At 54.7% G+C, this 25,385-nt stretch overlaps 1 protein-coding gene across 12 annotated transcripts in view; it reads right to left on the bottom strand.

The window, feature by feature from the left end:
• Positions 1–5,483: 5,483 nt before the first annotated feature.
• The window catches only part of SCMH1 (Scm polycomb group protein homolog 1), a 176,580-nt gene continuing 156,678 nt past the window's right edge, over positions 5,484–25,385 (bottom strand). For 8 of the 12 annotated variants that reach the window (XM_087865779.1, XM_045799852.2, XM_045799849.2 and 5 more), the window contains 5 exons: positions 24,464–24,655; positions 13,516–13,710; positions 13,177–13,215; positions 7,559–7,701; positions 5,484–6,665 (listed from right to left, as the gene is read on the bottom strand). In XM_087865779.1, coding sequence (XP_087721905.1) covers positions 6,540–6,665; positions 7,559–7,701; positions 13,177–13,215; positions 13,516–13,710; positions 24,464–24,655 — 695 coding nt within the window. In that variant the 3' untranslated portion in view covers positions 5,484–6,539. The remainder of the gene's footprint in view (positions 6,666–7,558; positions 7,702–13,176; positions 13,216–13,515; positions 13,711–24,463; positions 24,656–25,385) is intronic. The other 4 variants (XM_045799845.2, XM_045799853.2, XM_045799851.2 and 1 more) reach the window with 3 other exon arrangements.

Below are 25,385 nucleotides of genomic sequence, written 5' to 3' on the forward strand. Positions count from 1 at the left end.
CAGGGGGCTCAGGGGGTGCCGAGGCTCCTGGGAGGTTCACAGATGGGCGGGGGCTGGGCAGGGCCAGAGAGAGGGAGGGAGGGTAGAGGGCCAGCCGAAAGGGGCCTGCCACCCACCCAAGGCCTAGGACAGGAAAGAGGGGAGTCAGACGGTGCTGAGGCAGCCAACAGAGCGTGTGGGCCTGCCCCTCCGTTCCACAGAAGGGAAGACTGAGGGGATGTGCCTCGGGAGGGGCCGAGGGGCCCAGAACTCAGGTCTGAGGGGCCCATCACATCCCTTTATGGGCCCGAGGCCTCCTGTCTTCCCCCCACCAGTCCGCAGGCAGGAGGAAACGCTTCGGATTCCCTGCCCATCAGGGCTGACTGCTGCCTCCAGGCCCCAGGGAAGCCTTTTCAAGGGGCCTTTGGAGAGGAAGCCGTCACCCAGGGCTCTGAGGACCGGCAGCGGCCGTTCTGCTGCTTCTCCTCGCCTGGTCCGAAGCTGACGTGAGCCTACCCGAGGCTCGAGCCAGTCAGGGCTGGGCCTGAGGGTCTTAGAGCAGAGGCACCCTGACTGATGGCGGCTTCGGCCCCTCCCCAGAAAAATGGCCTTCACACATCTACGGCTAATTTGAGGAGGCTCATGGCCTGGTCTAGACGGAGTCCGGAGAGCCACGGTGCAGAGGGGCAGAGCCGGGGCCCTGACGCATGCCCCCTCCCGCCAGGCCGGGGGCCTCACTCCTGAGTGGCGCACCTTTGGCGCACAGCAGCCCCCCCACTCGCCCCCACACACCCGGCCTCCGCTCTGTGGGGCAGCTAGCCCTGGCCTGCATCTTTCCAGATTGGCTCCTTGGGACAGTCAGGGCCTGGGGACCAGCACGGCCCGGGTGGGGGCATTCAGGACAAACAGCAGGAGGAAGAGGGAGGCCTCATGTCCTGATGGTTCCTGGGGGAGCGTGGGAGGTGCCAGCCCTCAGCTCCCACGGACCCCTGACCCCTGGCCAGCAGCTCGGGGGGCACCTGGGGGCCTGGCACTGGGCAGCCAGCGGGCAAGCTGCGGGGAAGTGGGCGGGGCCCGTGCAGCCACCTCTGTGATCTCACCAGAGTGAACAATGCCTTCCTGGACCCGGCCTCAGGCCCAGAGTTGGGAAGTCATCAGTTGGAAAACTGCCCCATTCCGACCCCGAGGTAGAGACGCACACTGCGCTTGGCTGTGTGGCTCCCTCAGGGCCGCTCCCAGAGCCCAGGGGCCGAAGACATACTTCCTCCTTCTGTAATGTGTCTCCTGGCCCCTGTGCCCACACAGGTCCTCTGGTGCCACCAGTCCCTACCGTCCCCTTCAGTCACTGATCCCAGGCTCCACTGAGCACCACCAGCCCGGCTGAATCCGGGCGCACATGGTTGGTTCCAGGGCTGCTGGGACAGCAGGCCCTGCTCAGGGCCAGCGATGGAGGTTGCTGGCCAGAAGGGCCCTGAGCACTCGATCAGAAACTGCCATCCCTTTTCAAGGACAGGGCTGTCACCTGCTGTTTGACAGGGACCAGGACATGGGTGATATGCAGCCTTTATTAACGCAGAAATCTGTTGTTGGGCTGGGGGGGGGGCTTTGATAAATGCTTTCATTATGCAGATGGAGGGGGCTCGCTCCTGTGCAGCTTCTGGAAGTCCTGAGGGGCGAGGAGGGCGGGTGGAGGGCAGAGGCAGATGCTTCAGACCGGGGAAGCTGTTGGGGCCGTGGAGGCTGCCCCCCTTCTCTGGGCAGCCATCCTGGGGATGCTAAGGGAGTTGTTTCCCTTAGGGATGAGGGAGAAGCTGGGGTGGGGAAGCTCCGAGCGGTGGCGGTGCGCGGCTGTGGGAGAGCCAGTGGGGACGAGGGCTGTGAGCTCTCCACGCACCCCCCCTCCCCCAGGCCTGCCTAGACCCGGCCAGCACGGGCCGCTCACGGCAGCTGCACAGCGGGGACTGTAGCTGCCCAAGAACGAAGGCCGCGTGGAGCTGTGCTGAGTTTTCCGGAAACGGCCGCCAGGAGAGACGCCCTGACAGACCCAACACGCAAGCACCGCCAGTGAACACGAATCACTTCCCGAGAGGCCTTGTTGTGAGGCCGCACGAGGCCGTCCACACTGATCTGACTGCCCACACTCCCTCCCTCTTACTGGGGGTCTCTTCAAGCCACCCTATCACATCTGTCTCCGGGACCTCTGACCACCGCCTGTGGAACGCACGTCAGTCCCACTTCCTTCCGCAGGGAGGGTGAGAATGGTCCCCGTAAGCACGACACACATTTACACAGTAGCACTGCAAACACGGACATGCCTGCAGTGCAGCGGGCTTACTCAGGGCAGCAGGCTAACGGGCGGCCGGGCAGCGGCAGACACGGGCTGTGTTACGGGGTAAGCAGCCCCTTCGTCCCCTCACTGGATGTCCGTGACCTGCCCGACAAACTCTGCGCTAGAGGGAAACAACTCTTGAATTTGAAGTGAAGAATGTGAGGTGGACCCAAAGGTGAGGGGGGAGAAGGAGGCTACGGATATGGCTCTTTCTTGTCATCTGGAGTGTCCACTTAGTGGCCTCATGGCCGTGATCACCAAAACCACGTCAAGGATGGGTGTCTGTGCGAATTGGCCTGGGAGGCCAGGCGCGGAGCCGAGTGCAGGGGCAGAGGTGGGGACTGAGCTCAGCCACTGTGTGGAGAGGTCAGGAGAGCAAACTCTGGAACTCAGGGGAGAAGTGGTGTGGACGCAGCCTTTGCCCTCTGGGCCCCATGGTGCTCCCGCCTGTCTTGAGCCCTCCCCTGGCACGTGGGCATCTGCCTGTTGACTCCCACCGACCTCCGACAGGGTCCAGCCCCAGTCTTTACAGTCTTTGGGGTCGCAGGCCGGGCATAAATGCATAGCTGTGACGCTTGGCTGGCATGGGCCCTGGTTGGAGGTTTCCGGCTGTAGAGCTTCCCGGGTGAATGGGGTGACTTGGGGTAGGAGGGTAAGGAGGTTGCAAAAAGCTGAGGGATGATGAGGGGAGGGGTGTCTGGGCTCTCCGAGGCAAGAAGGTTCTTCCAAGTTTTTAGCTGTGCTTGCAGGGAGGAGGGGGGAAGCCACCTTCCAGCTCTTCCTGAGGAGGGATGGTGGCATCGGTGTGAGGGCAGACATCGTGTCCACGTGGACCACTGGAGCCACAGCCCACAGAGATCTCAGGTGGTTTCCCAAAGATGCCAACAAGGAGGGCTGTGGAGTCTGACAAGGCAGAGGTGATGGGAAGCGCATGGCCGGCAGCAGGCAGGGGTCCCAGGTGGAGGGAGCAGATGGTTCCTGAACATGCAGCCCTAAGTCGAGCCTGGACTCTTCTGTCCTCTCCTCAAGTGCACGGGCTGCCTGACGTTCCTTGGCACTGGAGTCAAGGTCCTCTCCTTGTCACAGTACTGAGGGGAACGTGTGAGGCTGGTGCCGGGGGGCCTCTGTCCCTCAGTCCCCGATGCCTTCCCATTCGGTGGGGGGTTGGACTACTGGGGTTCACGGAGTGGTCTCCCCTGCACCTCGGCTGGTGTGCACGGGCCTGCCAGAGGCCTTCAGCTTCTCTGGATGACTGTGGGTCACTGTAAGAAGGCTTGGCTTTGGGAAATAATTTCAAAAGGTTTTTTTTTTTCTTCTTTCTTTCTCCTGAGAAGACATTCAGTTCTGACCCCAGGGGTTAGGGCAGTAAGAGTGAAGGGGGAACAAATCCTCTCCCCTCCTACAGAATCTGACACTTGGTTACCTTTCTAGCTGTTCCCTTGGAAACCAGATAAAAGTGGAATGTCAACTGTTTGAAGGCAATGTTGCTTATGGTAAGAATGAACCCGGATTGTAAATTATCCAGACTAGGAACGTCTGCTTAAAAGCCACAGCCCTGGGCCGCCTCAGCGCAGAGGCTCCATGGGGCACCCCCTGCAGGACCTGGAAGCGATGCCTGCGGCGTCCTTACGCTCTGTATAACTGGGGCATTACTGCTCCCTCGGGGCAAGATGCTGCGAAGCCAAGGGGAGCCCCACTGCTCCCTGATATGTCCCATCCCCTTGTGCCCGGGCTGTCGCCCAGACGGCCGTGCGCTCTGCAGGGACTTCCCCACAGAAGAGGGCTGCTTCACGCTGTCCTGTTGGCAGGTGTTTCTGTCTGACAGCCGTCAAGGTGAATGCCACCCCAGGGTAGCCTGTGGGTCTTGAGTCTGGACGGTCAGCAGGAGCTGGGACAGCAGCCCCCGGGAGGGTGTTACAGGCACCCCTGACTAGCTGTGGAGTTGTGGGGCAGGTACCTCCACTCTCTCCAAGCTTCAGTTTTCCCACTTGCGAGAGAATGCACGTAAACAACTCCGCACAAATAAGCCGGCAAACCGTACGCTCTGGGTGACAAGGGGGTGGGCGAGGGGGATGCTGACTGGCTCCACAGGCGCCTCCCTGCCGTGTGTCTGGCCTGTCTCCATGAGCTGGTGTTACCTTCAGTCCCTGCGTCTGTCTCTTGGGTAAGGATCACATCCAGAAGTTCACTGTCGGTTCCGCAAGGCCCTCTTTGGGACGACTGTGAACGATCGGCACAGCCTACTGCACCCCAGTGTCCAGGAGTCTGTGGAGCACGGAGTCCTGCTCTGGTGCGGCAGGCCTGACCCAGACTGCATCACAGCGACCGTGGTGAGAACCCCACAGGGGCCAAGGGCAAAGGACGTTATCCATTAGTCACCATGTTGGCATCAGCCAGGGTGAGAGCTGGCAGGGCCCTCAGAAGTCTCCTCATCTGAAACCCTCACAGCCATATGGGCCCGAAGAAGGGAAGTGACCCCTCTGGAGCCTCACAGTAAACGGACGGACCAGAGCCGCCTCCGCCTTGGCCGCGGTGTGGGAGCGCTTGGCTCCAGAAGCCGGCTTCGGGGGCTCCTGTAAGCAGACCTTGCATGTCCTCCTCTATCAGATGGGCTTGCCGTGAAGGTAGCGAGCGGATTCTCACTGCCCTGGGGTGGTTCACGGGGCCACAGTGACACAAGGGCGTCCGTTATTACCAGACTTGCCCGCACGGTGCTGCTGGCCCTACGCCTTCCGCAGCCCTGGCAGAAAGAGGCCGTGTGACCCTGGCCTGGAGCGTGTGGCCCCAGGTCGGCGCCAGAGGTACAATGCAAGCCGGGCGAGCCTGCGTCTCTCCTCACCCCATGACGGTGGGGACCAGGATGAGCCCAGTCACGGAGGCTCTCGGAGCTGCGGACCCAAACACTGCTCTTCCAGCTCGGGCTTCGCGCAGCTCCTGCGCTCCCTGCTGTCTCACTGCACCAGAGCACAGCCCTCTGAGGGCAGAGAACAGACTCCACGCTGCCTTCCCAGTGGGCATCTGGCCGCCAGCCTGATTTTTAGGGACTGCTGGAATCAGAACTCTTGGGGCTCACCTGGTGTACACGCCTCCTTTAAGGACGAGAAAACTAGGGCCAAGAAAGGGGAGCGCTGTGCCAAGGGAGGTTCAGTGCTCTGTCGACTGATTAAAACCACACTGGCATCTATATTGGTTTTTATTTATAAACAAATTGACATAAAAGAAGTCCGGATGGCAGTGGGGGCGGCTGTGCTGCTGACTTGCTTATAAAGGAAGCATCTGGACAACGGAGAAGGTACCACCAAATTCCAGCCTGCAGGCCCTTCCCTCCCATCCACCTCATGGCCTTCATGGCCTAAAATCATGGGGCCTAACCTTGGGCAGTAGTTCCGGCCGGGGCAAGGAGCTGTGGGGGACGGTGTGGGGCAGGGGACTCCCATTCCCACAGATGAGGCCCCGGGGCTGCAAACGGCCCAGTGGAGGAAGAGGGGAAGGTGACAGGAACGCTCTCCTCCCCATGCTGAGCGATAGTCAAGGCTCCAAGGATCTGTCCATCCCACAGAGAAAGAGCCCTCGGGTGATGTCCTTGCAAAGGGCCCGCCTCTCTGGGACCAGGGTGGGGCAGTCTCTCTCCTCCTGAAACCCAGTGTCTGCAGCGAGAGGAGAATGAACTGGAGGGCTTGCCCAAGTGCCAGAAACAACAGATTTAAACAATAAGAAAAGATCTTTTTTAAAAAAAGGTAGAGGTTTGCACCATGAGTTTGGAGTCTGGAGCTCTTGTGAGGAGGTGGCAGGAGCTGTGGGGCAGTGGGGTGCCACACCAGGCCCAGCAGGTGGCAGGGGGACTGGGCCCAAGTGTCAATTCAGGGCCCCATCCTCTGAGGCCTCAGGGGTCGTCCCTTCCTCCATCACCTGAAAGGTGTTCAGTCTACACGCCCAGTGAGAGGCCAACCGGGCTTGAGAAATAAATAGGGAGGGACCTCAGAGCCAAGGCAGGGCTGAGGGAAGAGCCGCGCCAGCCCCGGGCCCCGCACCCTCCCCTCCTCAGTCCTTCATGGAAGGACATACCACGGCAGGAGGGGAGCAGCGGGGGCTCCACACAGCCTCTGGAGTCCTGAGGCGGCCCCGAACCCCACGGAGGAGCCAGCAGTGGGCTGCTCGTTCCCCCTTCTGGGGAGAAGGCGGCTGACCCCTTCCGGCGGACCCCTCCGGGGTGTGGGCTGTGCGTCCCGGCTCAGAACTTGCCCTGCTTCAGCCGGTCGATGTGGAAGGAGAGCTTGAGCGCGGGCCCCAGCTTCAGCCCCATGTACTTCATCATCACGTCGCTGCGCAGCAGCAGCAGGGCCTTGCCGTCAATCTCCTGGGGGGGAGCGGCCGTCAGACCCTGGCTGGTCGCACCACCCAGCCCACCCGCTCCCCGCACCTACTACTGAGCCCAGCAGGTGCTCTTCCCAGCGCCTGTCCTGCTGTCCCCCTGCAGCCTGAGGCAGTGTCCCCCCGCCCCCACGTGCTCGTCCCCTCTCCCAGACTGGCTCCGAGCGATCCGATCCTCAGCTGTTACTTCGTGAGTCCTCTTCCTTCCTGAGCGCCCAGGCCCCGCGTGAGCTGGGCTCAGAGCAGGCGCCCACTGAGCAGCTGTGAGATCTTTAGGCCTGACCCGACAGCACCCCAGACCCACCAGCATGAGAGACTGAAATGACCCATGGAAGGCAGCAGATCTGTTCTGAGCGCCCAAAGGGCAGAACAGCACCAAGCAGCAGGGGCTGCGGGAACTGGGTCTGCACCCCAAATCAGGAGTGGGGTCACCGCAGGTGGGTCAGAAGCAGTGCCTGGCCACCCAAACGGTCACTTGAAGAGAGGCTGGAAGTTCACAGAACAGCAAGGACAAGATGGGGGCTGATGAGGCTGGAGAGTGGGAGCCATCTGGCTGAGGACTCTAAGTTGGGCCCAGGCCCCCGATTCTCAGGCCGAGGCAGGCAGATGGGAGAGTGAGCACTTCTAGGAAAAGAGGAGAGTCCTTCCCCTGGGCCTGAACCCCCCCAGCCATGCACCCAGCAGGAATGTGACTGAGTCAGACCCACACTATAGGAGTGGGCTGAACTCAGAACCCAACGAGGGCTGCTCGAGACCCAAGAGTCTGTCTGTGTTTTCAGGGTGTCTCCTGTGCTCAGCTTCAGGGGACCTTTAAGAGTCTACAAGTTGCGGGAGCAAGACTCCCAGGGGACACGGGAGAGGTCAGACAGGGGCACATACGTGTTTGCGAAAGAGGTCAGCGTGCGGTCCAAGCTGAGGATCAGCTTCCCGGACAAACTGCATCACGTCCTCCACTGTCCATGAGGAGGGGTCCCGGCCACTCAGTCGAGAGGCATCCCGGCTTTCCAGGTATCGATCGGACCCTGCAGGACAGGAGGGAACCTGCCATAACGGGTGGGGACTGGTTTGTTACGCCCCACCACTCTCCTGGGCATGTCCCCATGGCCCTCTGCGTGAGGCTCACAGCAGTGCCAGAGCGGAGGAGCCGGAGGTGGCCGAGGGAGGGAAGGGTTTTCCACAAAGGGATGAGGGTCTGAGACTCTTCTGAAGTCAAACTTTTGTCCTTTAAGAGTAGATCTGATTCTGGAGAGGGTCAGAAGGGATTTTACAGTAAGGCTGTGGTTCGGCCTGGACTTGAGTCAGTGGTAACAATGAGTAAGGGGATGACACGGGCTCTGGGGACCATTTCCAGAGAGACTTTGGGAGATGGGCAAGATTAGAGCCAAATCCTTGGGATCTAGGGAGAAAAAAAGTGGTGGATGATACCCTGTGCCTCTTCCAAGGCCTGGAGAGTAGCTAACCGTGCGACAGCTGATAATGCACAGAGGCGGAAAAGAGTTTTGCCTGGGCTGCCGGGAGTCTCGACGTTAATTTAGCTTGCGGCTTAGAGCTTTTATGCCTATTTTGGCTCCAATACAGTCCCCCCATCTCCCCTGTGGGGTCTGGGCTCTCTGAAATCTGAACTCCTCGCCGTGCACGGTCTAGAAGGTACTCCATCATGTGACCCTGTCTACCTCTGACCGGATCTCAACCCCCTACCCCCACCCCTTCCTCGCCCTGCTCCAGACACACGAGCTTGCTTTCTGCTTCTTGAATAGGCTCTGCTTTATTCTTTGACCTTCAGTCTCCTCTGTTCTTTTCTCAGGGCTTTCCATATCTGATTCCTTCTCAATATTTATCTCAAACATCAATTCCTGAGAGAAGTTCACTGACCTCCTAGTAAAAGTACCCCATTTCCCACAGAGCCGCTCTCAATCTGATTACTCTCCCCTGTTCCCAGCACATATCACTGCCTAAAACAACTTCACGTATTTATGTTGATTGTATTCTCCTCTTTTCTGCCCTATTTCCTTGAGATATTGTGGTTTTTAATAAGAAACATACATATGGTCTTTGTCCTGTTTCTGGCACAGAACTCCTAAAATTCTTGGAATTTCCTAAATGGCGAGAGAAATAAAGGGGTCTTTTGTTACTTATAACAAGCCCTTTTCAGCCACACCTGAGTATGTTCAGGAGGTGACTTCTGGAAAGCCCCTAAGGATGGGGGCTGGTTGCCAATCTCCCTGGGAAGGAGAGTCGCCAATGACTTCATCAATTGCTCCTATGCAATGAAGGTTCCAAAAAAACCCCCAAAAAGATGGGGTTTGGAGAGCACCCGGCTGGTGAGCACATGGAGGTGTGGGGGAGCGGCACCCCTGGATAGGGCATGGAAGCCCGTGCCCCCTCCCACAGGCCTTGCCCTGGGCAGCTCTTCCATCTGGCTGTTCCTAAGTTACATCCTTTCATAAAAAGCTGGTCACCTAGTAAGTAACCGTTTTCCTGAGTGAACCAAGAGGATCGTGGGAACCCTTGACTGACAGCCAGTCAGAAGCACAGCTGACAACCTGGACCTCCGACTGTCACCTGAAGTGGCATGCGGGTGGGGGGCAGGCTGGTGGGACTGAACCCTTCCCCATGGGATGTGTGTGAAGCTCTCTCCAGATAGGGTCAGGGTGCAGTTCAGTTGCAGGCCCCCCCGGGGGTGTGGCACAATTGCTCAGTGTGTGGAGAAGCCACTTGCCGGGCGTCAGGGGTGAGGTCCTGGTGAGCAGAGTACTGGGCGTAGGGGAGACACACGGCGGGGGGGGGGGGGCAGGGTTTTCCTTTCACAGTCCCCAGCGTGCAAAAGACGCCTGGTCTGCTGATGTTCCAACAGGTTTGTTCCATGAATGACCACACATCGTAGTTACTTGTGTGTCTTTCTGTCTCCCCTGCCAGGCTACGTCTGTCCTGAGGCAGGGACCTTGGCTCGCTCCTGTCTGTACCCTCACCACTCAGGAAGGGCCAGGGACACCGCTGAGATGTGAGCTGGAACACACCTATGAAAGCAGAGCGGTGTGCTCTTCAACTGTCTCTTGCAAAGGCTAAAAGTCTCCATTTCCCACCATTGCGCTCCATTCCCGCTGTTGGTAACAGACCCAGACTCTAGGCGAGGGCAGAAGGGAGACCAGTCCGCTGCTACCACGGTCCAAGCAAGAGACGGCTGTGGCACGCACCAGGTGGCAGGGGTGAGTGTGGGGAAGGGGGGGTCTGGCATGTGAACCTTATAAAGAACCCCCACCCCCACTGCCAGCTTGTTTGCCCCTTAAAACAGCCCTTGACGGAGGCAGCAGCATCTTCGCTTTAGAGATGAGGGAACTGAGGCCCAGAGAAGTGAAGTAACTTTCGCAAGACCACACAGCGAGGAAGGAGCCCAGTCAGTGCCCTGATTCTGGCTTGTCCTCTCCCGGTTTGTGCACACAGTGTACACCAGGACTCTCCCCACCGCCCGGTGAAGGCAGCGAGGCAGGCGGAGGGGCTCGGTCTGAGAATGCCCGAGGCAGGTGGGGCGCATTAAGGCAGGAGGCCGGGCTAGCGCACTGATGCCTCCTCCTCCGTTCGTGAAGTAAGAGCGACGGACTCAACAGCCAAATACTTTGAGAGAAACGATGCTAGTGCCAAACAGACGGGTCCTTCGTAGCCTCAGGCGGTTCTTTAGGATCGAAAGAGATTTAGACCGTGACCTGGCCCACAGACTCATGCATTCCAGAGGGAGAGCGGAGGTGTCCCGGAGACCACAGTGGCTGAGGCCACAGCCGCACGCGGCCGCAGTCAGAAACACTGCTGACAGGGCCTTGGGAGGCAGGGCAGGGACGGTAATTCCCTCGCAGCCTCCCAAATGACCCCATACCCCTGCTTCCCTCTGAGCCCTGTCACACTCCTGTGGAAACACGATGTCCCCCGGGCACAGGGGGATTATGGGGGCCTGAGAGGTGAGAGGACTCCCCCAAGACTTGAGGCGGGGAATCAACTCGCAGCTCTGCCTGGACTGCAGGGCTCCCCACGCTGCTCGCTGCCTTGCTGGGGTCGGGGCCAGGGCGGGGTATCCCGGCCTCTCCCCACCCCCTCCTCCTGCTCAATCTCCCTGAAAACTGTCTCCCGAGGCCACCTCTCTTCACCGCAGGCCTGGTCAATGGAATCTTCTTCCCCTTCCACAGCCTGGGGCTGGGGGAGGCCATGAGGAGGTGTGGAGGTGGCACTCTCCTGTCTCTCCACGGCTGCTTTTAGGCCATTTAGGCCATTTTCTTACGAAAGCTCATGCTCTTCAGAGGCCAGACGTGACCCCAGCCGTCGGCTCTTCCTGGTCACTGACGCCTGTGGACCTCTGGGCTTCTGCCCTTGTTACACGAAGACTGTCTGCTATGCCGGTCACTGCCTTGTGCTCCAGCCAGGTCCTGTCATCATCCTCAGGGGCACACCAGTCAGCCACCTTGCCTTCAGTGACCTTCACCTCCACTCTACTTCAAAACCTCCTGCCAAGGCCACTGTCTGCTTCTTGCCATCACTTGGAACGAATCCACTTCAGAACTTTAAACATCCCTTTCTCTGACCCCACCCTCCCATTTCTGCAACTGCCCCGGACCTAAGTCCACTAAACCCATCACCTCACAGAGAGACTGAGCACATCCGACTTACAGTCTCCCCCACCCTTCAGCCTTGTCCCAGCCGTGCTCCTTCCCTGCCTGCCCGGATCCAGTGCTGATGACCCAAATGGCTGACCCCCAGCTCCATCACTCCTTCACATGCTCCCCTGCCCCTGGCCCTCTTGCCCTTCTAGCTCAACAGAAAACTTTAATTCTCAGTCTTTTCTCACCCCACATCTAGGTTTCCAAGAACCACAGAAGAAAACCCCATCTCTTGCAAACTGGCAGACTAGTCTCCAAGCACAGCTAGGCCTTCGGTGTTCCCCGCAGACCATTCCCTTCTCCTCACTCCATTTCCCCATCTTCTCTTGAGCAGTCCACACTGGGAGCACCCCTAAGCCCTTCCCTACTTGGCCCTCTCTCCTTTCACTCATGGCCACCATCAATCTTCCCTCCAGTCTCAGAGAATAAGGCTTAAGATGGACCCATCTTTCTATGCCCTTGATCGCTAACCCTTCCCACCACAGCCATGCCTTACTCTCTCCTCTCCGACATTCTTCATCTCTTCTTCTTGAAAGGCTCAGCTTGTCTGCTGATCAACACGCCCAGGGCGCTCCTGCTCTTGAAGACCTTCTTTTGAAGGTCACTATTGTTTTCCCTCAAACCGTCCCTAAGACCCTGCCATGCAATCCGTGCTCATTGCCTTCCGCCACCACTGGAGCTGCTCTTGCTGAGGGCACGTTACCCACTAATCAGCACATCCCACAGACAGTCAGTCCTCGTTTTACCAACCAAACCTTTGTCGTGCTGCACTGCACTCTCCTTGAAATACTCTCTCTAATCCTGGCCACCACAATATCAAATTCTCTTTTTCCTCACATTTGACTACTCCTTTGGCTCCTTCTGGGATCCTCTTCCTGTTCCCACCTCCTGAACTCTGTTGGTCCCCAGGACTCCCATCTTTGGAGTCAGTTGTTCTTTTCCTTCTACACATACGCTCCCGGAAAGTGGCTGCCATTCACCTGACAGCTTCAACTACCATCTGTATGCTGATGACTCCCACATGTTTGTCTTCAGCTCAGTCCTCTTCCCTGAGAATCAGCCCTGCAGAGCCAGTGCTTGTGGGGTATCACCTAGATGCCCCATGGTCTCCTTGCCCTTCTTTCTCTTCTATGGTTGGTCCCCTCTCTCAGTGAGTGGCACCACCATCTCCCCTACCACCCCATCTAGAAACTGAGGAGACATCCCTGCTCCCTTCCTCACAATCCTCAAATCTGATTAAATCTACCTCGTGAATAGTTTTTTAATAGATTCACTCTCCCACAAACCTCCTACCACTCCCCCAATCCAGGCCTTTATCTGTTCTGGTCTGGCCCACTCTACAACCTCCTAACTGGGCTCTCTGGTCAGTCCTTCCTCAGAGGCACCCTAACACAGTCGTCAGTGAGCTACACAAAGCACACACCTGTTTGGGTCCCACCTCTAATTAAAACCGTTCAGCAGCCCCACATGGCCTACAGGACGCACTCTAAACTCGACCGTGGCATTTGGGTCCTCTGTGAAGTAGCCCTGGACCTGTCCAGGCTTTTCTGTTTGAAGCCCCCAGGATGACACTTTATGTTCAGCAATAGCAAGGTGCATGCAGTTCCGTGCACACCCTCCGTACCGGTTCTCGTCTTTGCCCTTATTCCTGCTGTGCTCTCTTCCGGGACAGCTCTCCCTCCCTACTACCCCTGGTATTGCCACTCATACGGTCAGGCTTTTACATCGCCAACAGGGTGTCACTTCCTCAAGGAAGCTTCCCCTGGACCCCAAGCTTGGGTCAGGTGTTCCTTCTTGCAGTTTTCATACCACCCAAAGCATATCTCTGTACTCAAGACGATGGTTTACAATTACCTGTTGAAGTGTTCATCTCTCCCACAAGACTGTGAGCTCCTAGAGGACAAGAAGTGATTGATTTTTGCCTCCCCATGCCAAACGCAGGTGGTGTTCAAATAAATGGCTAATAAAGAATGGGTGTGTCCTTCCCTGTCCCTTCGGCTCCCTGAGGCCCTTGGCTCTCAGTTTCCATTATTCTCAAGCCAATCCCAGAGCTTCAGTTGCCTCCCGGGTGCCTAGCCAGACACAAATGTAAGTCTAGACCCCAGTGCAACTCCCAGGCGGGGGCAAGGAGAGCTCGCTGAGGAAGGCAGGAAGAGGGAGGGAGGGTGGGAAGGCCAGGGCTTGTGAGCTTACCCCTGGGGCACAGCCTGCGGACCGCTGAGGCACTGCCCAGCGGGAGGCTGCAGGAGGGAACCAAAGGCCGGTACCCATGGGTTCGAAGGTTCTGGGAGCTGCTGACAAGGTTGGTGGGATTCAAGGCAGAGTCCATTGAGTCTGAGTGTGGCTCCAAAGACCGGGTCAGACTACTCCCCAGGACAAAGCTCTCACCTGGAAAACAGTAAAACCGGACTTAGGGCAGGAACTAGCCTGGAAGGACTGCCAGGGCGCTGTTTGGAGGAGCAAGAGGCAGCAAAAGAGAGAGCCCTGGGCCGTGTCTCAGGACGCCTGCGTACTAGCCATGGCTCTGGCTCTCACTAGGTGGCCTTGGTCAAGCCCAATGCCGCTCTCTGGCCTTGGCTCTCCTTAGAGACTCTTCCTTTTAGACTAGATGGTCTCTGAAGTTTCTTCTGGGCTGGGTGGCTTATGCTTTTTCTGGATAAGGAGAACCTTAAAACAAATAGAGCTATTTTAGGAAGAGGCTGCCTCTTTACACACGAGATGCCAGCGCAGGGGACGGGGTGCTGGAGCAGAGATGCACTTGCTTAGATGAGGGTACTTTAGAAAGTGACCCTCTCAGCCAGCAGGACATTTCAGAAATGTTCTTTGATGCCTGGCTAAGGGCCTGTCTGAAGGGTCTGCTCCTATGTTCCCTCCGTCCTTGGTCAACAGAAACGCCCCAAGGAAGCCGTGGGTGTACAGTGGCGAGAGCGGGGCCCCGGAGACAGAATCGGGTTAGAACTTGGCTCTGGCACTCAGTGGCAAGATGCTTCTCTAAGAACCACTCTCTCTTCATTCAGAACTCAGGAAACCCCCGTCTTCTGAGGCCCTGCACCAGGCAGCTTCTGATAGAGCCCTCCAGAGCCCGCGGCAGGCTCCCTCTCATGACTGGGCTCTACCCTCACCGGGTCAGTTCCTCAGCCCGGTCACAGCGTCTCCACCTGTGGAGGGCGTCTGCGGTTCTGGGCCGCACCACCGTCCTTTGCGGTTTTTCTTAGAGGTCGGCTGTTTAGGTAATGCTTGGGGCTCACTTTGGGCTTGTGAGCAACACTACAGTCAGGCACACCGTCTGGCACACAGTAAGACCTCTGTGGCAAGATGGGTTAGGATTTTAGGACTACTTTCTAATACCCACCTGAACTTGCTTGGTAACCAGGAGCGTAAAGGCAAATCTAGCAGGAGAGAGCTACTGGCCCTTCTCTCAGGCAGTGGGACTGATGAAGCCCTTCCCCAGAAACGGTTCTGAAGGGAGCAGCTCTGGGCACTTGAACCTCAGCCCCCCCCCCCCAGCTTTCTGCAGATGAACTGTCCATTCCTGTTTTCCAGAAGACACGACCACAGCAGCGTCCCACTTTCGAGACAAGAACAGGCGCTCAAGCCAGCAGGCAGGAGGCCTGCGTTCTAGGCCTGGGCTGCTGCCTTTCACTAGGTATTTGATCCCAGGCAAGTTCCTTGTTTTCTCAGCACCAGCTCCCTCCTCTGTAAAATGGGGGGAAAAAATCCCCCTCTGTCTTGCTGAGAAAATCACATGAGAAGACAGAACAGGATGGACTCTGCCAAGGTGGGGAGTTGTCCTTTTATTTCTTCTTCACTCAGAGTTAGAGGGCAAAGCCAAGTCTTCCGCAGTAACTCAAGAAAAAGCTGAAATCTAGTTCCTGCGTGTGCTGGCAGGGCGGCCTCCCCTTTCCAGACCTCATTTTACCTGGCAAAGACTGGGGACAGTATTGCGAGCCTCACCTGAGCCCACGGACGTGAAGAGTAACTATGACAGTACCAGGGGCTCCCCCGCTGCTGACGCAAGTCCGCGTGTCTTCCTCTCAGCGATGCTGGGAACAGCAGCTGAGACCTGGGGTCTGAGTCGAGGGGACTGGCCATCTGGGCGGATGGCACCCACACGGGCAAGGTCAGCAAAGCTCTCCTAATGAGACGCAGCGGACAAATGAAGCATCATGCCCAGCACTCTGGCAGGTCGTCGTCCCCTTGTGGCCCACCGGCCGAGGCTCCGGCCGCATCAGTGAGACAGGGCAGTGCGGGAGCCTGCCGTGCTGTCACACTGGGCTCCACGGCGCCCTGAGGGCCTCTGCAGGGAGGCCCAGTGAGGAGGGCTCTGAGCTCACGCCGGCTTCTAGCAGAACAGCTCTGGTTTTAACTTTTACACCCCAGAGTTTTCATATAATCTTACCTTTGTGACAAGGAGTTCTGCTATTAAAACATAAGAAACTTTGCAACCACCGGCCCCGGGGTCAGAAGTTAGGGCTGAGAGACTTGAGTTCTATTTCTGGCATGACCACCGCTCAGTGATCGCTGCCCATTTTCTGGGACTCGGTTTGGCCATCTCTAAAAAGACGCTTAACCTCACAGGGTCAACGTAAATCAGGTTTGCTGTGGATGTGCTAGAGACACGAGAACAGTCAGCAGGAGAGGGGGCTCATCCCTTTTGTTAAACAAGCATTTGTGCACTAGCTGCTATGCTAGGGAGGGGTACACAGCGGTAAACAGACAGGTAAGGGCCTTTCCTTACACACTGAGTTTCAGTGAGAAGCAGATTTTCTCTGAGTATCACCTTGTAAGGCTACCTTAAAACTAGAGTTCCCGGGGGAGGATGGCAAGACCGGTAGGGAGAAGTCTAGAAATCATGCAAAGGAGAAAGAACCTGGGAATGTACAGTCTGGAGAAAAGATAGGGGAGAAAAATACCCTAAGGGCAGTCATAGGAAAGGAAGAAAACCGGACTGTAGGTTGGGTCTTTTGAAAGGCAGAGAGTAAAACAGAGGGGAGGAGTTACAAGAACACAGATTTTGGCTCAAAAGAGAGGGCATTTTAACAACCAGAAGTGTCCAACAAAATCGACTGCCAAAGGTGACAGTCAGCAACCTGTCACTGGGAGTATAAGCAGAAGTCACATAAGCACCCTTGTCTGTTGGGCTGGACACGAGATCACCTCCAGAGCACTTTCCACTTCTGAGAGCCAAGGAGTGCTCTACACTTTCCCCTTCCTGGGGTGAAATGAATGAAAGAAACTAGTGCTATGTATCTAAGAAAATTCTTCCACCAACACAGGACCCAAAGACTAGCACAGCCCTTGTGTATGCTTAAGTCTGTCTCATTAAAAAAAAATATCTGTCTTTAGGGGCGCCTGGGTAGCGCAGTTGTTAAGCGTCTGCCTTCGGCTCAGGGCGTGATCCCAGCGTTCTGGGATCAAGCCCCACATCGGGCTTCTCCGCTGGGAGCCTGCTTCTTCCTCTCCCACTCCCCCTGCTTGTGTTCCCTCTCTCACTGGCTGTCTCTATCTCTGTCAAATAAATAAATAAAATCTTTAAAAAAAAAAATCTGTCTTTGAACTACATGTCCCACATCCCCTACTATACTTTCATTCAACAAATATTGCTAAATACTTGCTATGTGACAGGGTGATAGATACTGAGAATGATGAGAAAACCAGATATTGTCTCTCTCCTCATGGAGCAACTAATAATCTAGTGGGAAGGATAACAAGCGCAAACTTATAAAACTGAGCAGCCACTGTAAATATTCCTAAGCAAAGGAACAGGGTATTCAGACGAAAAATAACAAGGGGAGCTTCTTTAGATGAGGAGACCTTGAGAAGTGTCCCTGACAACTTGACGTTTAAAAGCTGTGGTCTGAAGAGTCCAAGTGGAGGTGTGCTAGACAATGTGTTTGGTTTTAGGATTCATTGGTGGCCCTACTGAATCCCAAGCATTATCTAAACATTCGGTCTCTAAGAAAAATTGCAAAGGATAGGAGCTTGACCCAGGACGCCTTCCCACCCACAGAGAATTCTGTGGGAAGGGCCAAGGAGCTGGCTTGGCTCGGGTGGGACCTAATCATGGAAAGGATCTGCCGTAGGCCCCCTGGTGCAGTGGCTAAGGGCTGCTGCCTGGTGGCTTACAGAAAGATCCTGAGGTGGAAAACAGTTTGGAATATTTGGGGAAATGAGGAAGAACAGTGTAGCTAAAATGTACGGAAGGAAGGGATGAGTTTGGAGAGGTAGGCAAGGACCAGATCATGCAGAATACTGCAAATGAAAGTAACACACCTGGCTCTTCCAAGAGTGCCACCACAGAGTTTAGCTGGGGGGGGGGGGTGCCACAATCTCACTTATGTCTGAAGAACACCATTTGGGCTCTTAAGTAGAAAATGGTGCAGAGAAGAACAAGAGAGGTAGTAAGGAGACCAGGCAGGCCAGAAAGGACCTCTCAGGCCAGGAGAGGATAATGGCGAAGGCAGCAGAGATGGTAAGATGTACACGGATTCAGGATACATTTGGGATTTCCACAGCACGGGCTAGTTATATCTGACTGCTTGAAACAACTAAAAACAAAATGACAAAATACATGAAATAACAGTTTTCAGATGCTGGGCATCAGGTAGTGCAGGACAGTGATTCCTGAAAAGGGGGAACAAACAAGGTGAGCCCTAGGCTTGCTCTTAGCTGTCTGGAGTCTCCAGGCCATGGGGTCGGGAGGGGAATATCAGACAGAGCCCAGGGAGTTCCCGGAGCTGGAGATGGGGCAGGGTCTGGACAGGTCAAGGGAGCTACAGTTCATGGACCAGAGCACTGCAGAGGTGTTTATAACTGTATTTCAAATGCTCGAGAAGGCAGAGCAAAGAGTATGCAGGTTAAGCAGAAACGAGAAGATATACAAAGACCCAAGTCAAACTTGTAGAAATGAAAACACAATGTCTGAGATGAATACCTCGAGACGGATTAAGAGTAGGTCAGACACTGCAGATCTAAGAAAAGATGAGCTAACTTAAACCTAGCTCTAGAATATATCCAAAATAAAACAGAAAAAAAGGCTAAACAAATTTTAAAAAGCCTCATTAAACTGTGGGAAAACTTCAAGAAGATTCATATATGTTTAACTGGAGTCTCCAAAGGAGAGGTGACAGGAAATATACATGGAGAAGGAGTGGTAGAGATTTTCTCAAATCTGATAAAAACTGTAGACCCACGTGTCCGGGGAGCTGAGTGGACGCCAAGCACAAGAGGCATGAAGAAAACCTCACCAGAGCGCAGCATAATCAAATTGCTAAAACCAATACTAAACAAAAGACCTTCAAACCATCCAGCAGACTTCTCATTGGAGACAAAGCAAACCAGAATACAACGGAGTGACATCTTTTAAAAATGCTGAATGACAAAAAAGTCAATTCTAAACTCAGCAAAAGTATCTTTCAAAAGCGAAGGTTTAAAAAAAAGACTTTTTCAAAGATACAGAAGCTGAAAGAATCTGTGTCCAGTAAACCATAAAAAGGAGAAATGTTAAGGGAAGTCCTCCAGGCGGGAAGAGGATCTGAAACTCTGGCTCTACGCTGACAAAATGAGGAGTACCAGAAATGGTAACTATGAAAGGGTACATAAAAAAAGAATCTTTCCTTTTATATTAAAAGACTGTGTTTTCCTCTATGTTAAAAAAGTCTTTAAAAGATAATTAATTCTCTACCGGGGCGCCCACCTGGGTGACTCAGTCGGTTGGGGGACGGACTCTCGATTTTGGTTTGGATCGTGCTCTCAGTGCTGTGCGATCGTGCCCCGCACTGGGGTTCTGTCTCTCCCTCTCCTCCTGCCCCCCTCCCCACATCTCTCCCTCTCCAAGAAAAAAAAAGTTACGTATTTAAAGTAAAATAATAACCATACAGAGTGGGATTTACAATATATGGAGCAGTAAAATGTACAGTGACAACAGCACAAAGGGCAGGAGGTGGGAGTGAAAGCACAGTGGTGTGAGGTTCTTACACAATACGTAAAGGGTATGATTACGGCTTTAAGGTAGGTTGTGATATGTAAAACATGTATAATATAAACTAAAGCAATCACTAAAATGAAACAGAGTTATAGCTAATAAGTCAACAAGGAAATAGAACAAAACCATAAAAAACAAAAACTGTATAACCCACAGGAAGGCAGAAAAAAGAGAATAGAGGCAAGATGGAACAAATCTCTCCACCAATAGCTTCTCTTTGTTCTCTGAGTTGCTGAAAGTACAGATCTGGGTGGGCTACATTCATTTACATAATTACACTGTTAAATAATTTTGGTTATGAAAGACAAGGTTGGGGAAAGCTGAGACCAAAGGAAATGAAATTATTTTACATGATACAGTCATTTCGAGTTACCTGCTGATAGCTGGGAAAGGAGGAGGTATGGGATGGAAGGAATAGAGAACAGAGAAGAAAATCCCCCAAACTCAGAGTGGGTCCCCGAAATGGCAGCAGGCTGAGGCCTAAGATGAAAGAGGCCAGTACGATATATCCTGTAACAGCTGATAAACATTAACACGAAGGTTTTTTTAAGAGAGAGTGTGTGTGCGCGAGCACAAGTGGGGGGAGGGGGAGAATCTCAAGCAGACTCCCCGCTAAGAGTGGACCCTGATGCAGGGCTGGATCCCACGACCCGGAGCTCATGACCTGAGCTGAAATCAAGAGTCAGACACTTAACTGACTGAGCCACCCGGGCGCCCCGCTGATAAACAAAATAAAACAAAAATGTTAAAATGCTTTCTGTTCTTTGTGACAATTCTTTCCTTTCCCCCCAAACTTCAGTACAAGTTTATTATACTCAACAGCCTTGCATTCGCTTTTCCTTAGGGAAATGAAGGCTGAGGAACTAGATCAAATGTTTGGGGCAAAGGAGCTCAGGGAGAGACTGTCAGCTAGGACAGTGGTCGGGGAAAGAGGGGCTATGGACTGAGCCAGAGCAGGAGAGCTAGTCTGAATGATGTGGGGTGGGGATTCATTTTATGTCATGTAGATGTGGATACTGAAGGGAAGGATTATCCCCAAATCGAAGAGGACACAGAGTCCTCGCACACAAAGCTCCCGGCTAGTCCCCCTGCCTACTGCATCACTCCACACCAATCCATTCTCCCGCCCAGGATCCTGAGCGACCTCTCGGAAGCACAGGCCCGACTGTGTCCCTTCCCCGGGTCCTCGCTGCTCAATGACATAAAGCCGCTGATGTGGTCAGTTAGCTCTTCCAACTGGGCCGCTGCCTCCACTGTGCCCCGTCTCCCACACGCCTCCCTGCCACGGTGGATCTCAGCTGTGCCAGACATCCGGTTCCTCTGACCCGGGTCGTGCTCCCCGTTGTCCCTCATGGTCTCACATGCTATTCAGGCAACTGGAGCATTCTTCATCACTCCCCTCCTCCATCACCTTGGGTCTGTGGCATCTTCACCTGGTTATCCTGCTCCTTCAGATCCAAGCTTAGATATACCATTTCTTCTGGAGAGTCTTCCCTGACACCCGGTTTGAACTTTTGAACTCTGACCTTGTCCTATGAAAGTACATATCACCACAAATGAACTGTTCGCTTATTTGTTCCTCTTCTCTACCAGGCTGTAAACTCTGGGGGTAAGGACCTGGACTCCTGTTTACTGTGGAACCCTCTCTGTGCCTAAACCAGAGCTTGGTGTCGTGCAGCCAATAAATTCTGGGTTGACTGATTGACTGAATAATGGACTCAATACAGGTCCAATTAATTATGTACATTTGTGTATCTTAGAACTCTGATAGTTCTATGAGGAAACCCTGCAGGGGGTTGAAGGGATATCCTAACAGATTTCACAGTTATTTGGCTTTAATCCTATGATTTTTAGGATTTTGGTGGGAGAACCCCTTTATAAGCTCAGAAGACCAGGATGGCAACTAGAAAGACAGGCACAGGGAACTTACTGCCATGAGACAAATGCACCCCTTCCTCTTGCACAGAGGAATCTGGGCAATCCCCAAGCAGCAGACCTAGAAGCGAATGCTGGGTGGTTTCTGTTACAGCTGAGATGAAGAGTCCCTGGGACCCACTAAATGAGCCGTCTCCTGTCTCACGCTGTCAGTTCTGAGGGCCGGAAGGAGCTCTCTCTCACCTAAGTTCACAGGCCTCTTACCTCACACAGCCGTGTGGGGAGTTCTGAAGAAGCGACCCTAATCTGACACTGCCTCCCCCAGGAACCCTTCTTGACCTCTTCTTTCAGCTTGCTTGTCACTCGTCACTCCCGGCTCACGCCACACGCCTCTCTCCCTGGGCCCCTCTCTCGGCGGGCACGCTTGCAGTGCGGGGAGGGAGTCGGTCTCGCCTCTGGCTCCCCAGAGGCCAGTACAGAGTCTGGCACAGAGTGTCTGACAACCGGCCTGAACTTTTTAAAATGCCCATGTCATATCATGGAAGGTAGAAAACAGTCTGGAAAACTGCTGCAGATAAAAGGGAACTAAAGAGACAGAACAACTACATCTCGTGGATGGTCCTTCACTGGGTCTTGGATTAGGGGAAAAAACAGCTAAAATGACATTTCTGGGACCACTGGGGAAATCTGATATGGACTATATATATCAGCTGGTAGATTTTATTAATGTTCAATTTCTCCGGTGCGAGAACAGTATTGTGTTCCCTGCTCCTAGGAGATACGTGGGAAAGTTTAGTAAGGATCAAGTCTCTCATCTGCAGTTAATTCACAAATGGTTCAGTAAATAAAAACACACAGAGAACAGGTACAGTAAATATTGCAAAAAGTGAAGTGGTAAATCTAGATGAAGAGTCCATGGTTGCTCACTGTACTATTTGTACAACTTTTCTGTAGGTTTGAAGTTTTTCAAAATAAAACAGTGGAGGAAAAAAGTCAAGCCTCCACTTAGGTGAGGAAGTCTTTTTGGGATCTGCATTTGGCGACTATCTGCTATGCCGGAAGTACGTGGTCGGTCAGGCCAAGACTAAGGCTAGGGAAGTGTGGAGACGAGCTGCACGGCAGGGGAAGGTGAGGCTCCGTAAGTACCTAGATAAGAGGTGGTAGCTTTGGATGCCGAACTAGCAGAAGTGTGTAGCCGGGCAGAAGGGTGGGGGTGACAAACCCCAGATCCAAGGGGCAAAAGCAAAAGACAGCACTGTGCAGACCAGGCTCTTTGGCAGAGGCGGGGCAGGTAATCAGGAAAGCACAGGAAATGACAGATGATCAGAGGTGGAGCGAAGAGTTGGGCAGGCAGGCGGGCGGGCAGGCGGGAAAGATAAATGAAGCAGTACAGAGGAGTGAGAGATCTGGGCAAAGCTCTGGCTTGTCTGGGCACAATTAGAACGTTCACTTCAGGGAAGCAAACAGAAACTGGGGTGAGAGCAGCCAAGTTGCTAAGCACTCAGGAGGGGCAAAGAAGTTAGAGAGAGAGCACAGGAAGGCCCAGAGAGTTGGCTGAATCTGTCTGAAAATGAGGGCAGCAAGAGGGGCAGCCAATGGTGGAATGTGATAACGTGGTCTTTGTCTCTTAGCTGGTGAGGAAGAGGGCAGAGTGGCTGACGCTTGCTTCCTCCTTTCTGGCAGCTGAGTCAGAGAGATGCAAAGTGGAACCGAATTCCCAGGCAACCTCAGGCCTCAATTCCAAACTCCCTCCATGACCGGAGCCCTAGCATGCACATCCCCGCCAGTCTCGGACGCTGCTCCCAGACGAGTCTCTTCGTTCTTACTGCTGCCGCTTCACTGAAGAATTCTCAGTTCCTGGTTCTTGGAGAAATCTCTCTCTAGACTAGCAGCTAGCCCTGTGTTCACTACCCCCTTTTGTGTATCCATTCTTCCAGAAGCTCAGGGAGGCCTCACTTTCATTACTCAGTGCAGTTCAGAGTTCCTGAAGGCCAACAGCTGGGGATATTTAACCAGCTGCCTTTGTCTGCCCCACCGCCACCGTGCCCAGCCCAAACCCCCAGCGCAACATGCTAAGAACGTTTTTTTTCTGTTCTCAGATTCTGATGATGAAAGCAAGCAGGAGAGCAGGTTAGAGAAGAAGTTCCCTCCCAAGAAACAGAGCAGTGAGAGGGGGCACAGACATGTCTGCAGGGACCAGACCGGTCTGGCCCTCCCAAGGAGTATTTGAAATTCGGGTTGTCTTTCTGCCCTGCATGCAAGTCACAGCAGCAGTGCTCACTGGGGGACAGAGGTCTAGATGGAGGCAGGGCTGGGTGAGCAGTCAATTCCTCAGGCACGTTCTCGAAAGTGGCACTTTTATCAGGAGTGAGTTAAGTCAACGATAAAAAGACGCTGGGGGAGGCCATGTGGGAAAAAGACTTGGGCAAGTCAGGGAGGGCACCTTTTAGACTTCGGCTCCCTCACCGATGGACAGCATGGCCCCAGCACTGACCGCACTAGCTCTCTGCTCCTCTGCCCAGGATGAGGTCCGAGGGACTCTGCTCACGGGCCTGTGCTCCCTCTCTCCACAACAACCTACCTCGCTACGTGTGGGGCCGAGCTCTGCTCCCCTCCCTGTCGTGCTGGGTCCCCGGCTCCAGATGAGCGATGCTCAGTTCCCTTCCCTCTGTAACCTCTCTCGGAAGTGCTTAGTCACTGATCCGGCCCCGGCCACGTGGCCTCCGCTTTCCCGCTGTGGGTCTGCTCTGCTAACTGAGAGAGTTATTTTCCAGCTCAGGTCACGATGGCAGGAACTTGAATTGACTTGCTAGACAGGCAGTGCTGGAGGAGCTAGGGCCACACGCCAAAGGAAAGCGCGCACGGCCAATCACTGGGGAGCACATTTCTCAATCTGTAGCCTGAGCCTAAACCTTCCTGTTGGCAAGGGGGAGCTCCCTGAGGCGTTTGCTGCTGGCTTCACACAGGGAGGGGTGCTGTGACTTCAGGGTGGCTCCACAGGCCACATGGGGATCAGAAAGGGAACTGGGAACCACCGTTTTCTAGGGATAAAAATCCAGAGGACAGAAGGTTAACCCTAGAGAGAGGAGACAAAACCCTGGAGAGAGCAGAGTTGGGCAAAGACCAAGGAGTCCCAGGCACGGCAAAGGCGAGGGACGGAAAGCCAGATCTCGGGAGCGTGGGTGCCGGGCTGGCAGGGGTAAGGGCCGGCCCCGGGCCCCGGCTGGCGCTGCGACTAGCCCTGTGCCCCGTTCTTAGCCCAGGCCCCATCCCAGCTCCTACCTGGTAGGTACCTGTCGTGGCTGTGGCTGTACTCGGTGGTGGTGAGTGACAAGTGAGTCTGTGTAAAGGGCTGGTTGCCAAACAGATTGTCACTGCGAAGGTTGTGGCAGAGTTTCTCCAGGAAGCGCAGGACGTAGGTGATGCTGTTGACTGCTGGGAGGTTGAGGGTGTGCTGTTCACGGTCAAACACGGCTGTGGAATTAAGGAAACAGGGCTGAGCACGTCAGCCTGGCAGTGCAGGGCAGCGCGGGGCAGGAGGAGCCCAGCCTACTGCTTGCCTCCGGCTTACCTGGTTACACAAAGCAATCAGTGCCCAGGTTTTTCCCTCCCACCCCACCCCTCCCTTCCCTCCCTCAAGGGTTTGATTTTTGCCTCCAACTCCAAAGGGCTTGCTGTAATGGGAGTGGCCAGGCCGTGCACCAGGGCTCTGAAGTGATTTTACTCAACTTGTGAAAACAACTGTGAACATAACTCTATCTGCTCCATCAGCTGGCTGGGCCTCCTCCAGGAAATCTGTTCATTTCGGGTTCTCTTTCCATAAGAAGTGCCCAAGAACAGAGAAGCTGGGCAGACGGGGGAACACGGCTGTGTCCAGCAACGGTTTAGGTGCACGACCCGACCTGCAGGAGGGCACTAGAGTGCCCAAGAACAGAGAAGCTGGGCAGACGGGGGAACACGGCTGTGCCCAGCAGCGGTGTAGGTGCACGACCCGATCTGCAGGAGGGCACTAGAGTGCCCAAAAACAGAGAAGCTGGGCAGAGGGGGGAACACGGCTGTGCCCAGCAACGGTGTAGATGCACGACCCGACCTGCAGGAGGCACTAGAGTTTCAGCAACATTTGGAACCATTCCACACTTGGTTTTATTTTACTTCCTATCTATTTCTATTCAAGAAGTGTCCGCATAACCCTTACAAAGCAGAA

The sequence above is a fragment of the Ursus americanus genome, chromosome 12 (genome assembly GCF_024610735.1).
Source record: "Ursus americanus isolate L20-20 chromosome 12, mUrsAme1.1.p, whole genome shotgun sequence".
NCBI classification, from domain to species: domain Eukaryota; kingdom Metazoa; phylum Chordata; class Mammalia; order Carnivora; family Ursidae; genus Ursus; species Ursus americanus.